Source organism: Petromyzon marinus, chromosome 37, assembly GCF_048934315.1.
Source record: "Petromyzon marinus isolate PM22_M1 ecotype Great Lakes invasive population chromosome 37, UKy_Petmar_22M1.pri1.0, whole genome shotgun sequence".
Lineage (NCBI taxonomy): Eukaryota > Metazoa > Chordata > Hyperoartia > Petromyzontiformes > Petromyzontidae > Petromyzon > Petromyzon marinus.
Window position 1 is genome coordinate 20,326,748 of NC_133703.1, and position 12,315 is coordinate 20,339,062.

The window sequence follows — 12,315 nt, forward strand, 5'->3', positions numbered from 1 at the left end:
CAATTGCAGGAGATGATAATAATTATAACGATGAACAATACTTTTCGATTTAAAGCTTTCGTGACTGCAGGGATTCACAATAAAATAAAACATTTTATTGTTTTATTTGTATTATTTCCCTTCTACGTGACTTTACCGAAAGAACCAAGAAGATGAACAATACGTTACAGTGAATTGAATGGGATCATTTTATCGACCACGGCAGGATGATTGGCCCAGTCAACCCCCAACCGGAATTTGACCATGTGACCTTTAAATTGCGAGACTCTGGCTCAACCGCTGAACCACGTGGCCATCGTAACCATCGCGAGCCATTATCAACCCACTGCTAGTTGAAGGCTTCCTGAAGCTGCTGCTGTTGCTACATCTCACGGATCCTGGAATCCAACAATCCATCCGGCGAGCTGCACATGCACGGTTGTCATCGCTCCATCTCCACGAGCGGACGTTCTCTCTGGGCGGTCATCGGCGTAGTCAAACGTCTTAACTGGCTTTCGTGTGTACAGCCTGTTCTCCTATAACGATTGTTTTCATAACGCGAATTGGATATGGCGCGATTAATGTAGAAGGGAACACATTTTTTACGATGCGGATGCGCATAGGATAAAACATGACTGAGCGAACAGAACTACGTCACGCGAGCAAGAATAAGCGGTTGGACAGACGCTTCGGCATAGCATCACACAAGGCGGGATGCTGCTGGATGCTTCGAGTCTTTGTTCGGCCTGCGTACGCATCTGACATGTTATCGCCGACATGTGCTTTACCCCCTATATTATTTGTCACAACGCGATTTTTGGCCATAACGCGGTGCTTTTCGGGAACGCGGCAACGACCGGATTACCGAACAAGGCTGCATTTCGCTTCGACCAGCCGAGAAACTTGGGTTGAGACGGACAGGGAGTGGAGGGGGTCCACATTCGCAAGTGTGACCTGGTCACATCCGATTATAACTTTGCTTGTTCACTTGCGAGTGCCACGGCGGTGTAGCAACTCCACCGCGGCACATTGAGGAGCCGCTACTCACGGCCGACCCTTGCGAGTCAACAGTCCGCACCACCCGCGCCGGCAGGTCGTCTGGCCTCCGTCTCCACGCGCAAATGCATTGGCCGCAGCACGCCCCGGTACGGGGTCCAAAGTACAGGGCGGAGGTGGGGGATCTGCGGTGGCGCGAACCGCGACAACGCTTTTTGCCTTACGGACCGGTCGCCGTAAAGCTGGACATGGGCGCGGGCGATCGTCTCCAACGCCGCCAGCCGCGGTTATTTTTGCCATCCGTGGGTTTTGCGGCGTCGGCCGCAAAATTAAAACGCACGCGGGTTGCTGCGATTCTAAATAAAGACGATAACCGATTGTCGATTTACCAAACTTTCACCGACCACACGCAGATGGGACACGACCGGGAGTCGGAAACCTGCGAGCTCCGGGAGCCGGCGCGCGGTGGCTCTTTAGGGGACCGCTTCGTGGCGCGTTATTTATTAAAGGACCACCGCCGCCGTGGTCTCGTATTCACCCACCGGCGCACTGCGGCCTCTTGAAATATTTAGGGGTTTTATTTCTTTTGATTGCCGACCCCTGATCATGACTGACAGGGCGAGCCGAGGCCGTGAATTGTCGTGGGGTATGAGTGCATTAGAATTGTCTCTGGGAGGTGCATTGCGTCCGCTCAAACATTTGGACAGATTACAAAGAATTACTTTCACACAACCACACATCATCGTGATCAGCCATGGTTAAAGTGCCCACGTGGATGATTGTCTCCCCAATCCACCACCACTACTCAAGGGCTGCAAATGATTATTTCATAGTATTGCCATAATGCGGAAACGCTCGCGCTAAACCAACTTAAACACTTTCTTTAAATCAACGAGAATGTCATCTTTCCAGCGGCGGGTCCCCCCCTCTCGATTCCACCGGAACGATTGCTCCATAGCATTCGAGGAGCGTTCAGAACGACCTCACGGCGAGCGCGAAAGCCAGAGGTAAAACACGCAACGTTGCGACGCGCGCCCAAACGAGAGCAGGGCGACACTCGTGCACAACAGACGTGAAACGTTCGGCAGGCGCCGCGAAGAGGCACGCGTTGGACATGGCAGACCCAGGGACGTTGCGGGAGCCAATGCCAATTTGGCTCCGTGCTGGAGACTCCACATTTGACGGGCGGTTGTTATTGAGTCACTTGTCAAAGCAAATGAGAGAGAATGCGTGGGTGGTGGGGGGGGGTTGTGGAGCACTGTCCAATAAAAACAGGGACCCCAATTTTAACGTCCCAAAGAATACAACAAAGACAAAGATCCCCCCGTATAGCCTAAACAGATTGTTGGTGCAAGTGCTTATAGCGAGTAGCATCTATGAAGGTCGGGAACGGAACACGAGGGGGGTGGGTGGCCAGCACCACGCCCGGTCGCCTTTGTCTCCCTAGTGGCGATGTTTACACATCGCATGTTTACACATCGCACCAGATACTCATTTGAGGCCGAGTCGACCTAAGGGAGGTCCAGGACCGGTTCAGATAATCGTCACCCACCGCTCCCGCAGGCTGCAACAAGACACACAAGTTCACTTCAATGGTTGAGTTCACCAGCAGCAGCGGGAGGGGCTGCAGGAAGCAACAGAGACACTGACAATCTGGCTATCCGCACGTCACCAACAACCTGTAACCCAAGACACGGTGGGTTGGTGGTAGGGAGAAATAACAAAATAGTCCATGCTCCTGCTGCTGCTGCTGCTTGCGGCTGCTGCTTGCGGCTGCGTTGACACACATTGTCTGTGCATGGGCCGGCCGAGGCGAGGCGTGCTGTGGGATTGATTGTAGGTGGTGTGTACTGGGCGAGGCACTAGGCTGGACCTGCTTCTCAACACCACTGTACCCCTACTGTACCCACACCCTCCCCAGGGAGGCACGTGGCGTACTGTACAAAAAAAAACCTCCTAAAGATCTTCCCCGTATAGCCATCGGGGCAAGTGCTGTAAGCGAGCACCCATGAAGGCCGGCACGGCACACGAGAGGTGGGGGGGGGGGGGGGGTGGCCAGCAACACCACCGCCGGCCGCCTTTGTCTCCCTAGTGGCGATGTTTACACGCCGCACCTTGCACTCGTTTGAGGCTCAGTCGGCCTAGGGGGAAGCCCCGGGACCGGTCCAGATAATCCTCACACTGCTGTTGGGCCGTGAGCGGGAATCAAACTCGGGACGACGGGATCGTAGCGCAGCGCGCTATGCGTGTACGCGCACAACGATACGGTGACATGGCATTCCTAAAGCGCCTTTCCTAAAAGCTCTTCAAAGGCGTTGAACATCCAAAAATGTGCAAACGATTCGTTGGCCAAGTGGAGAAAACTAAAACGTAAAAAAAAAATCTACGCAATATATAAAAAAAGTAATTAAGAGAGGTGGGTGTGGTGAGAGGGGGAGGTTTAAAGCACCACCCGCCCCGCCATATCCATTGTCTCCGAATCGCGGACAGCACTGAGCAAAGCGTTACGAATCGGCTATCCCCGGCCGCCATAGAAACGTGGAATTTCCACCACTGGCTTGTGGACCGCAAACAGGAGATGAGAACCACTGCCTCGATGCTCCGTTTGAGCAGGAAATCGCTGCTCTGCGCTTTCTCTTTGTGAGATTTCGCATCGTACGTACACGCGACTAACCCCATTTCTACCCACAGATTTCGCTGTAGAGTATGCGGGTTTGAATTCACTCCAAATGCGGCTATGCGGTCGGACATGGCACAAACGCTGTGTGTACTGTATTGTGTGTGTACCGTGTATACTGTGTGCCGTGTGTATATGTACTGTGTATGTGTACCGTGTGTACTGTGTATATGTACTGTGTGTGTGTACCGTGTGTACTGTGTATATGTACTGTGTATATGTACTATGTGTACCGTGTATATGTACTGTGTGTGTACCGTGTATATGTACTGTGTGTGTACCGTGTGTACTGTGTATATGTACTGTGTGTACCGTGTATATGTACTGTGTGTGTACCGTGTGTGTACCGTGTGTACTGTGTATGTGTACTGTGTATATGTACTGTGTGTGTACCGTGTGTACTGTGTATATGTACTGTGTGTGTACCGTGTGTACTGTGTATATGTACTGTGTGTGTACCGTGTGTACCGTGTATATGTACTGTGTGTGTACCGTGTGTACCGTGTGTACTGTGTATGTGTACTGTGTATATGTACTGTGTGTGTACCGTGTGTACTGTGTATATGTACTGTGTGTGTACCGTCTGTGCCTTGTGTAAAGTGAGCGCTACTAAGCAGGCAGCTGTCTCGTGCGGTGCATTGTGGGTTGGGTGACCGTTCGCTCACCGCTCCGCGATTTCGCTTTGCGCGACCCCGCTTTGCGCGACCCCCTCCCCCCCCCCTAATTTTTAGGAACACATCTACTACCGCATTAAGCGAGGGGGAGAGCCGCACATTGACTTGATTAACTTCCCCCGCGTGACGACAAGGAGGTGTGCGGATGCACAATCCAAGGAGGCCTGCCACCCCCCCCCCAACCTTCCGGTTCGAACCTGTGTAATTTAACAACACATTATAATTCTCTTCCCACCATCACCAACGAGCGTGCACAGCACACACAGCTCGACAGTGGCTTGTCCAGAAACGGCTAAGAAGCTGGGTTTGGGAACGCAAAAAAAAACACACATCGGATATCGGGAGGCCACGACGAATCGACGCATTTTTACGTAAAGCCAGCGAAACAAGAGACATCAAGTCACCTGCCCACGTGAGTGACTGGAGATTGCCCCTGACAGACAAGCGCGGAGGTGTCCCACTCCAAGAATCGGGGGTAAAAGACCACACAGGCAGGGGTGAGAGGTCAATTGCCGCGACTCTGAGCACTCGCTAAGCCTGGCCGGGCACAAATTAATTCTCAACCTAAAAAGCCGGCGTGCCGTGAGCACGATCTCGCTGCCCACGGGTGGCCAGCATAATGAAGATTATCCTCGGGACTTCAATCAGAAAGGTCGGAATTGCATCTCGCTCGAGAAGAAGCGCGGGCGAGTGACTGGATTTTCCACGGTGCTTACGAGTTTTTGTTTCTGCATCGGAGGCGTGTGGTCATTGTCCACCGCGCCCTTTTACTTTGTGAACTCGGGGAAGATTTTTTTAATTTTCTAACTACGGTGGTGACATTTGGGCCACGTGAAGTCACTCAGGAGCATAATGACCGTCCATGCAGTACCGTATCATTCATCATAATCATCATTATCTACGCTTAATCCACTGCTGGACGAAGGCCATTGCTGTAAGCTGCTGCCAAGCCCAAGTAACGCAACGCAGCCGTGACGCAACGCTCCTGCGCACGAGCCGACTCAGAGCAGGTACCAAGGGGCACGGCCGGAGTTGGTCAATCGGCACAGGTTGCGGCGTGTGGTGGTGGTGGTGGGGTTAAGTATGGGTACTCCCCACAAAATACCCCCTCTCTCAAAGGGGCTCTCTCTCTCTCTCGAGAGAGAGAGAGGTCTCTCTAGCGCAGGGGTCGGGGAAACCCCAAATAACAAGAAGAGCAATTTTTTTAGAATTCGGTATAAAAAAAAACACCAATGTTTCAAGAGCCGCAATGCACGTGAATACGAGACAGACTTTCATCTGAACCGATCATGAGCCTCCCCTATGTCGACCCAGCCTCAAACGAGTACCTGGTGGTGTGTAAACACCGCGACCTCTTGAGACAAAGACATTGATGTTGGCCACAGCCCCTCCCCCCCCCCTCGTGTGCCGTGCCGGCCTTCGTAAATGCTCGCAAACAGAACTTGCTCCAAGTCTGTTACAGGCTACACGGGAGATCTTTTTCTTTGTGAGAAATCAAATTTGTGCCAATAACCCTCGGTTAACCCACAACAACCCTGAGTCTGTCCCGTGCTCTGCTGTCAACAGCGAGACTCGCGCACTTCACGTGACGGCCTCAAAGTGCACCTAGCCTGGCACGCAAGTGCTCTGGTGACGTCACCGCCGCTGAAGTGGTGAATGGCGGCTGTTGGCTTTTTTGCTTGTCATATTTGTATGACCTTTTTAACATTGGGCACGGGTTTTTGTAGTCAGTTACTTTCCGGAGCGTCTCATGATCCAGAGAATACAGTAAAAGCCGACACCAAATACAAAAAAAACACGGAATTCCCTTTCAAGGTTACTGCAGTGGCTGTTAACGTAGTGGGGGCAAACATCACCTACTACTTCCAGTTGACACCATTGCCTGCCATAACAAGCTTTACGCTGTGAGCTTACATTAAACCTCAAGGTGTGGCGTAGCACAAGCTTCACTGCTGAGAGAGAGTGTTAACGAGGCGGTGAGGATTAAAATATGGTAAGATGGTAGTTGAATTAACACACCGGGGCTTTAAGCTTGCCAGTGGTGAAGTAAATGAATGCGATTTCATCAGTTGCATTCCTGACATTGCTAAATTTCACTCAGAGCCACGCACAACCGGAATGCTATCGAATCGATGGATCCACTCACAATCACTCCTCCGGATCCTGATCGCAAGCAAGTCTGATTAAACAAGACGGCGAATGTTGACGGTAACCATTAGCGGCCATTGTAAAATGAAGGGCCCCCGGCCCGTTCCCATGATGATGAAACAAAAAAAAAACTCGCGTTCGTCGAAAACACTGCGGCCTTAAAAGGAAATATATTTATAAAATAGGTGACGTTTTGGGCAATTTGTCCTCCTTTGGAAACCTGGGACAGAATCCAGAATTTTTCGCAAAAGCTTCGGGTCACAGGGACAAGCCGTTATGAAACCACCGGGGACTGTCCGGGCCAAGCCAGGAGGACAGTTTTGGTAGCTTCACCGTTCGGCCCCAATCATCCACGTTCACACCTCAGCAGACGTTACTACTCGCCACTCACCTGACCACTCGCCCAACCAACCCTTGCAGTCACAATTAGAGCAACCGGAACACGTGTGGGCGATATTTAGCTGACGCCAAATCCGAATGAGCAAATAAACAGGCCTTTGTCACTCCACTGCTGCATGATGTTATCTACCCCCCACCACCTCCCCAGCCGTGTCAGTTATGTTCACAAGCAGCCAGACACTCACCTCGCCTGGTATACGGGAGGTCGTAGGTTCTATCCTGACCCTTGTATATTTGGAGTTTGCATGTCTCTCCCCCGTGGCCGTGTGAATTTTTCTCCAGATCCTCCGTTTTTTTTTTCCCCCTCCGCATTTAGTATCAACTTGCGTTCAGAGTATTTGGCCGCTATAAAATGTCCACATGAGAATAAGCCACTCAGTTGGGGCCTTACCCGGTTAAAATTAAAAAAAAGTTCTTACTTGACGCTCACCCATCGTCGCGACAGCACTTACCGCAAGCACGATGCGCGACAAACGCGCCGTACTTAGCTTCGCGCCGTGCGCGGTTCCTCTTTAATCTCGCGCGTCACCGGCGGCGGCGCCACGCGGGCAGAAAGGATACATTTTGACGGCGCCGGACTTGGTACCGATGGCCATGAGCCGCAGGTCGGGGTCGTAGGCCAGCGCGCTGGGCTGATGCGGGAAGCCATGCTCCACGGTCTGCGCGGACAGAAGCGACGGGAGAGCAGAAGCTGAAGCGTCGGTTCTCGGCGGCGACGCGAACGGGGGGCGGAGGGGACAATTCCAAACCGTCGGTCAAAGAGGCGGCGGCTGCTGCGCGAGCGGAGCTAACGGCTCGACGATCGGTACCCCGCTGGACGGAGGCGCGACAGTCGGCCTGGATCCTCTTGCGCGTGGCTGGTTGTCGTGGTTCCCAACCTTAGGCATTCGTCGAGGCGTATCCATCTTTTTAATAATAATATAACAATAATTTTTACTTGCTGCTCCATCGCACCTGGTATTCACTCAAAAAGAGAGATGATGAACTCAGAGGTGTGCGGGGGAGAGCCAGCTCCAAATTCCCGCCCCCCCCCCGCCCTACCAATTTCCGGAACGGTGGCTTCAAAAGATTACGACTCACTTTACACGTTCCAACGGGAAAGCAACTTCTGACGGATAGTCTGCAGCTCGTTCAAGGGCAAGAGCGACATCGCCAAGACTGTTTTACGAGGACCGGTGTGCTATGTTGCACCGGTGTACCGCCGATACGTCCATTTCTCCATTGATGAAGGATGTGACCACATCTGTCATGCCCTTGTTCTACAGAAATGTAGAGCTGACCACTGTATCATCGTGCGGAAGGCAGAAACTGGGAATGCAAACCGAAGCTTGGTTAGAGAGCTTACAAGAAACTAAACTAGTGTTTTTATTTTACCACGTAAGGCCCACTGAGCTTTATAGCTATTTTTCAGAAACGACCTGGTCACAAATGGTGGCTCAACGAAGTGGCTTATCACGTGGAAATTTATAGTAGCAAAATAATCTAAACACATGAATTTTGATTTAAAGCTTTCGTGACTGCAGTAATTCATATTCTTAGTTTTTTCGGTAAAGTCACGTTGAAGAGAAACAACAAAATAATAAAATGAAGACGACCGTTTGAGTTATGGTCGAAACGTCGTGATAATTTTTTTATTGTTTTATATATATTTTATTATTTTGTTGTTTCTCTTCAACGTGACTTTACCGAAAAAACTAAGAATATAATCTAAACACATGTTTTTAAATGTGGAGGGAAACACCGGAGGACGTGGAAAAAAATCCACACCACCACAGGGAGAGAGAACACGCAAACTCCAAATATAGAACAGGCATCAAGGATCGGGATCGAAACCATAACCTTCTGTATACCAATACGTCACTAAGTGATGGTGATGTCACCACGGCGCCTCTGCCAGGCCAGGTGCACTTTGAGGCCACGTGAAGTGTCAAAGGCTCACCGACAAGAGGTCACGGGACAGACCCAGGTGCCGTGAGTTGACCGACGGAGATGACTGGCAGATGCACCACCTGTGCCCTCTACGGTGCCAACTCGCTGCATTTTAGCCGCCCGGCGCTCCGCTAGTTGTTGCGAGCATCGCTCCTCTGCCCTCCGTTGTTGTTAGGAGGGCGTCTGCCTCCAACTGACCTACAGCGTCCTTCACAAGCTTCCTCCTGTATACCAGTAAGGTGAGTGATGAGCAGGCCACGCCAGCACATTGCTCCTACACGGGGACGGGTGTCTTTGTGACGGCGGTGTGGAATGAGTCACCTTCATTCGCGTCGTAAGGACGGATGTGCCACGGGGGGGAGGGGGGGGGGGTGGCTGTGCCGCGCGTGTGTGTATGCGCGCGCGACACAAGTTTCGTTGGCACGGGACCCAGGCTACCTCCTACCTCTGTTCGCTGTGAAAATGTTCCCCCCCCCCGGTTTGGAAAAATACCCACACATACGGACGTGATCTATTTAGCTTCCCGTATCCATACGGCGTCTCGAATTGTTGAGTGAAATCAATCGGCGGACAATACGCCTCCCTGCACGCGTCCGTCTCCCTCCAGGTAATAATAATAAAAAAAACGAAAACAAGACGTCTATAAAAAAAAAAATTGTTACAAGATTTGAGGACACGACAGCAGACATGGCGAGTTAAATAAAAGCGTGTAAAAAAGCGCACCCCATCGGCCACACGGCCCTCTGGGAATACTTCATTTGAGGAGCGGCAATGCTTTAATAAAACGCAAGCAAACTCTGGAACGGGTTTTCGACCTTCAGTGTCTCATCGGATAATCAGGATTGCTTAAATCGATGGTGGTGAACTGCCAGACGTTTATAGGCAAAGAACCCCCCCCCCTCCTCCACTCTGTCATAGCTTGATGCAAAACTATACAGGTAGTCCCCGACTTACGATGGAGATGCGTTACAACGACCCCATCGTAAGTCAAAAATATCGTAAGTCGAAAATGGCCTAGCCTACCCAGGAGTCTTAAAGAATGGTGATAATTGAGCAAAACAGAGCAATTTACAGTACCGTACTGTATAAACTATATACCGTATGCATTTATTAATTACAATACTGTATTGCACAGTAAAATTTAAAGTAAAAAACAAGGTCAATTCTTAGCCTACCTATATGAACTGCAATTTCATAGAAAGCTTTTTTCAGGAAACAATCCTATCTGCTATTAAAAAAAAAACTTTTAACATGCATTGAACGTATGTATCGTATCATGGTAACCCTAAAATGAAATTGTTAAAGCTATGTTTCATACATGCATTGAACGTATCGTAACGTATCATATTCTACTGTACTCACCACAATATTCTGTCCGTTGTCTGCATACTTGAACGATGTCAGGTTGTTGATGGCTACATTAACTTAGTTGTCGGAAGAGGAGGATGGCGATGATAAAGTTACAGTATCGTACCTCGTCGTACGCTGTTGCGTTTGCCTGCCGCGCGAAATTAAAAATATTTTACAATTTTGTCATATCGCTATCGCCATCGTAAGATCTTAATATCGTAAGTCGGACCATCGTAAGTCGGGGACTACCTGTGTCGTAAGTCGGGGACTACCTGCATAACGCGCGACGCAAAATCGACGGTTGATTCGCAAGTCGTTGGTCGATGCAGCCGATGGCGAGAGACCGTTTTTTATTTCAGCTGCACGCGTAACATTCCACGCGAGGGTCTAAAACAGGGGTCGGCAACCTATGGCTCGCGAGCCAGATGTGGCTCTTTTGATGACTGCATCTGGCTCGCAAATAAATCTTAGCTGACATTTCTTAACATGATAAGTAATGAATAATTCCGCTGACATTACAGTAAAACATTACAGAAATCAGAGTGTTAAAAATAACGTTTAAAATATAAAACAGTCTCATGCATTTTAATCCATCAATCCATTTTCTACCGCTCCGGCTCAGGGTTGCAGGTGGCTCAGCCAATCCCAGCTGTCCGACACCAAAACTCTATTTTTATTGGATAATGCGGTCGTTGTGAGGTCAAGAAGTAAACTTCCATCCTTTTAATCAAATAGTCAGCTAGCTAATTTATGCAGAGCAAACCCTTTTGATGAAGAAGATGGCGAAAAGAAAAAAAGATGAGGGGTACCGCACATTTCAGCACGAATGGACAGACGAATTCGCCTTTGTGGAGAGAGCAGGTTCTGCGGTGTGTCTAATATGCAGTGATACAATTTCATCGATGGAACGGTCAAATATAAAGCGGCACTTCGACACACGCCATGCTACATTTCCATCGAAATATCCAGCGGGGGACAGCAGAAAGAAGGCATGCCAAGAGCTACTGTCCAGAGTGCAAGCTAGTCAGCAGCAACTCCGTGTAAGGACCAGACAAGGTGACGGGAAAGCCATTCACATAGCGGATAGCTTTACTGGTCCTTTAGCAATTGCGAGGAACGGAAAGCCATTCACAGATGGCGAGTTATGCCTAAACATTCAAGCTTGATGTGGCCAACGAACTTTTTGACGACTTTTCGGATAAAGACAAGATAATCAAACGAATAAAAGACATGCCTCTGTCAGCAAAAACTGTTCACGATCGTACCATAATGATGGCAAATCAAGTGGAGGAAACACAAGTGAAGGACATAAATGCAGCGCCATACTTTTCCCTCGCTTTGGATGAGTCAACAGACGCAAGTCATTTATCCCAGTTCAGTGTGATTGCAAGGTATGCTGCCGGTGACACACTGCGTGAGGAAAGTCTTGCTGTTTTGCCAATGAAAGGGTCAACAAGAGGGGAGGATTTATTCAAGTATGTCATTGCGTTCGGTAAAGAAAAAAATCTACCGATGGATAAGCTTATTTCGGTGTGTACTGATGGTGCTCCGTGTATGGTGGGAAAAAACAGAGGATTTGTAGCGCTTCTTCGTCAACATGAAAAAAGACCAATCCTAAGTCTTCACTGCATTCTACATCAGGAGGTGCTTTGTGCTCAAATGTGGCGAGCAGCTTGGTGAGGTGATGTCACTGGTCATTCGGGTGGTCTACTTTATTGTTGCCCGAGCTTTAAATGATCGCCAGTTTAAGACACTGCTGGATGAAGTTGGGAATCATTATCCCGGTCTGCTTTTGCACAGCAATGTGCGTTGGTTGTCAAGAGGGAAGGTGCTCAGCCGTTTTGCGGCTTGCCTGAGCGAAATCCGGACTTTTCTTGAAATGAAAGATGTCGAGCATCCTGAGCTAGCTAACACTGAGTGGCTCCTGAAGTTTTACTATCTTGTGGACATCTGAACCAGCTCAATGTGAAAATGCAAGGCATTGGAAATAGTCTTATCCCTTCAACAAGCAGTGTTTGCATTTGAAAACAAGCTGGAACTCTTCATCGTGGATATTGAAACAGGTCGCTTACTGCACTTTGAAAAACTGAGATAATTTAAAGATGCGTGCACAGCAAGTGACCCCATTCAACATTTTGATCTCCAGCAGCTAGCTGGCTTCAC

The 12,315-nt window shown here is 49.6% G+C and overlaps 1 protein-coding gene across 4 annotated transcripts in view; it reads right to left on the reverse strand.

Moving 5' to 3' along the window:
* Positions 1–12,315, reverse strand: part of LOC116949652 (lethal(2) giant larvae protein homolog 1-like) — a 69,733-nt gene that overhangs the window by 29,676 nt on the left and 27,742 nt on the right. For all 4 annotated transcript variants that reach the window (XM_032967203.2, XM_032967200.2, XM_032967201.2 and 1 more), the window contains exon 3: positions 7,435–7,532. In XM_032967203.2, coding sequence (XP_032823094.1) covers positions 7,435–7,532 — 98 coding nt within the window. The remainder of the gene's footprint in view (positions 1–7,434; positions 7,533–12,315) is intronic.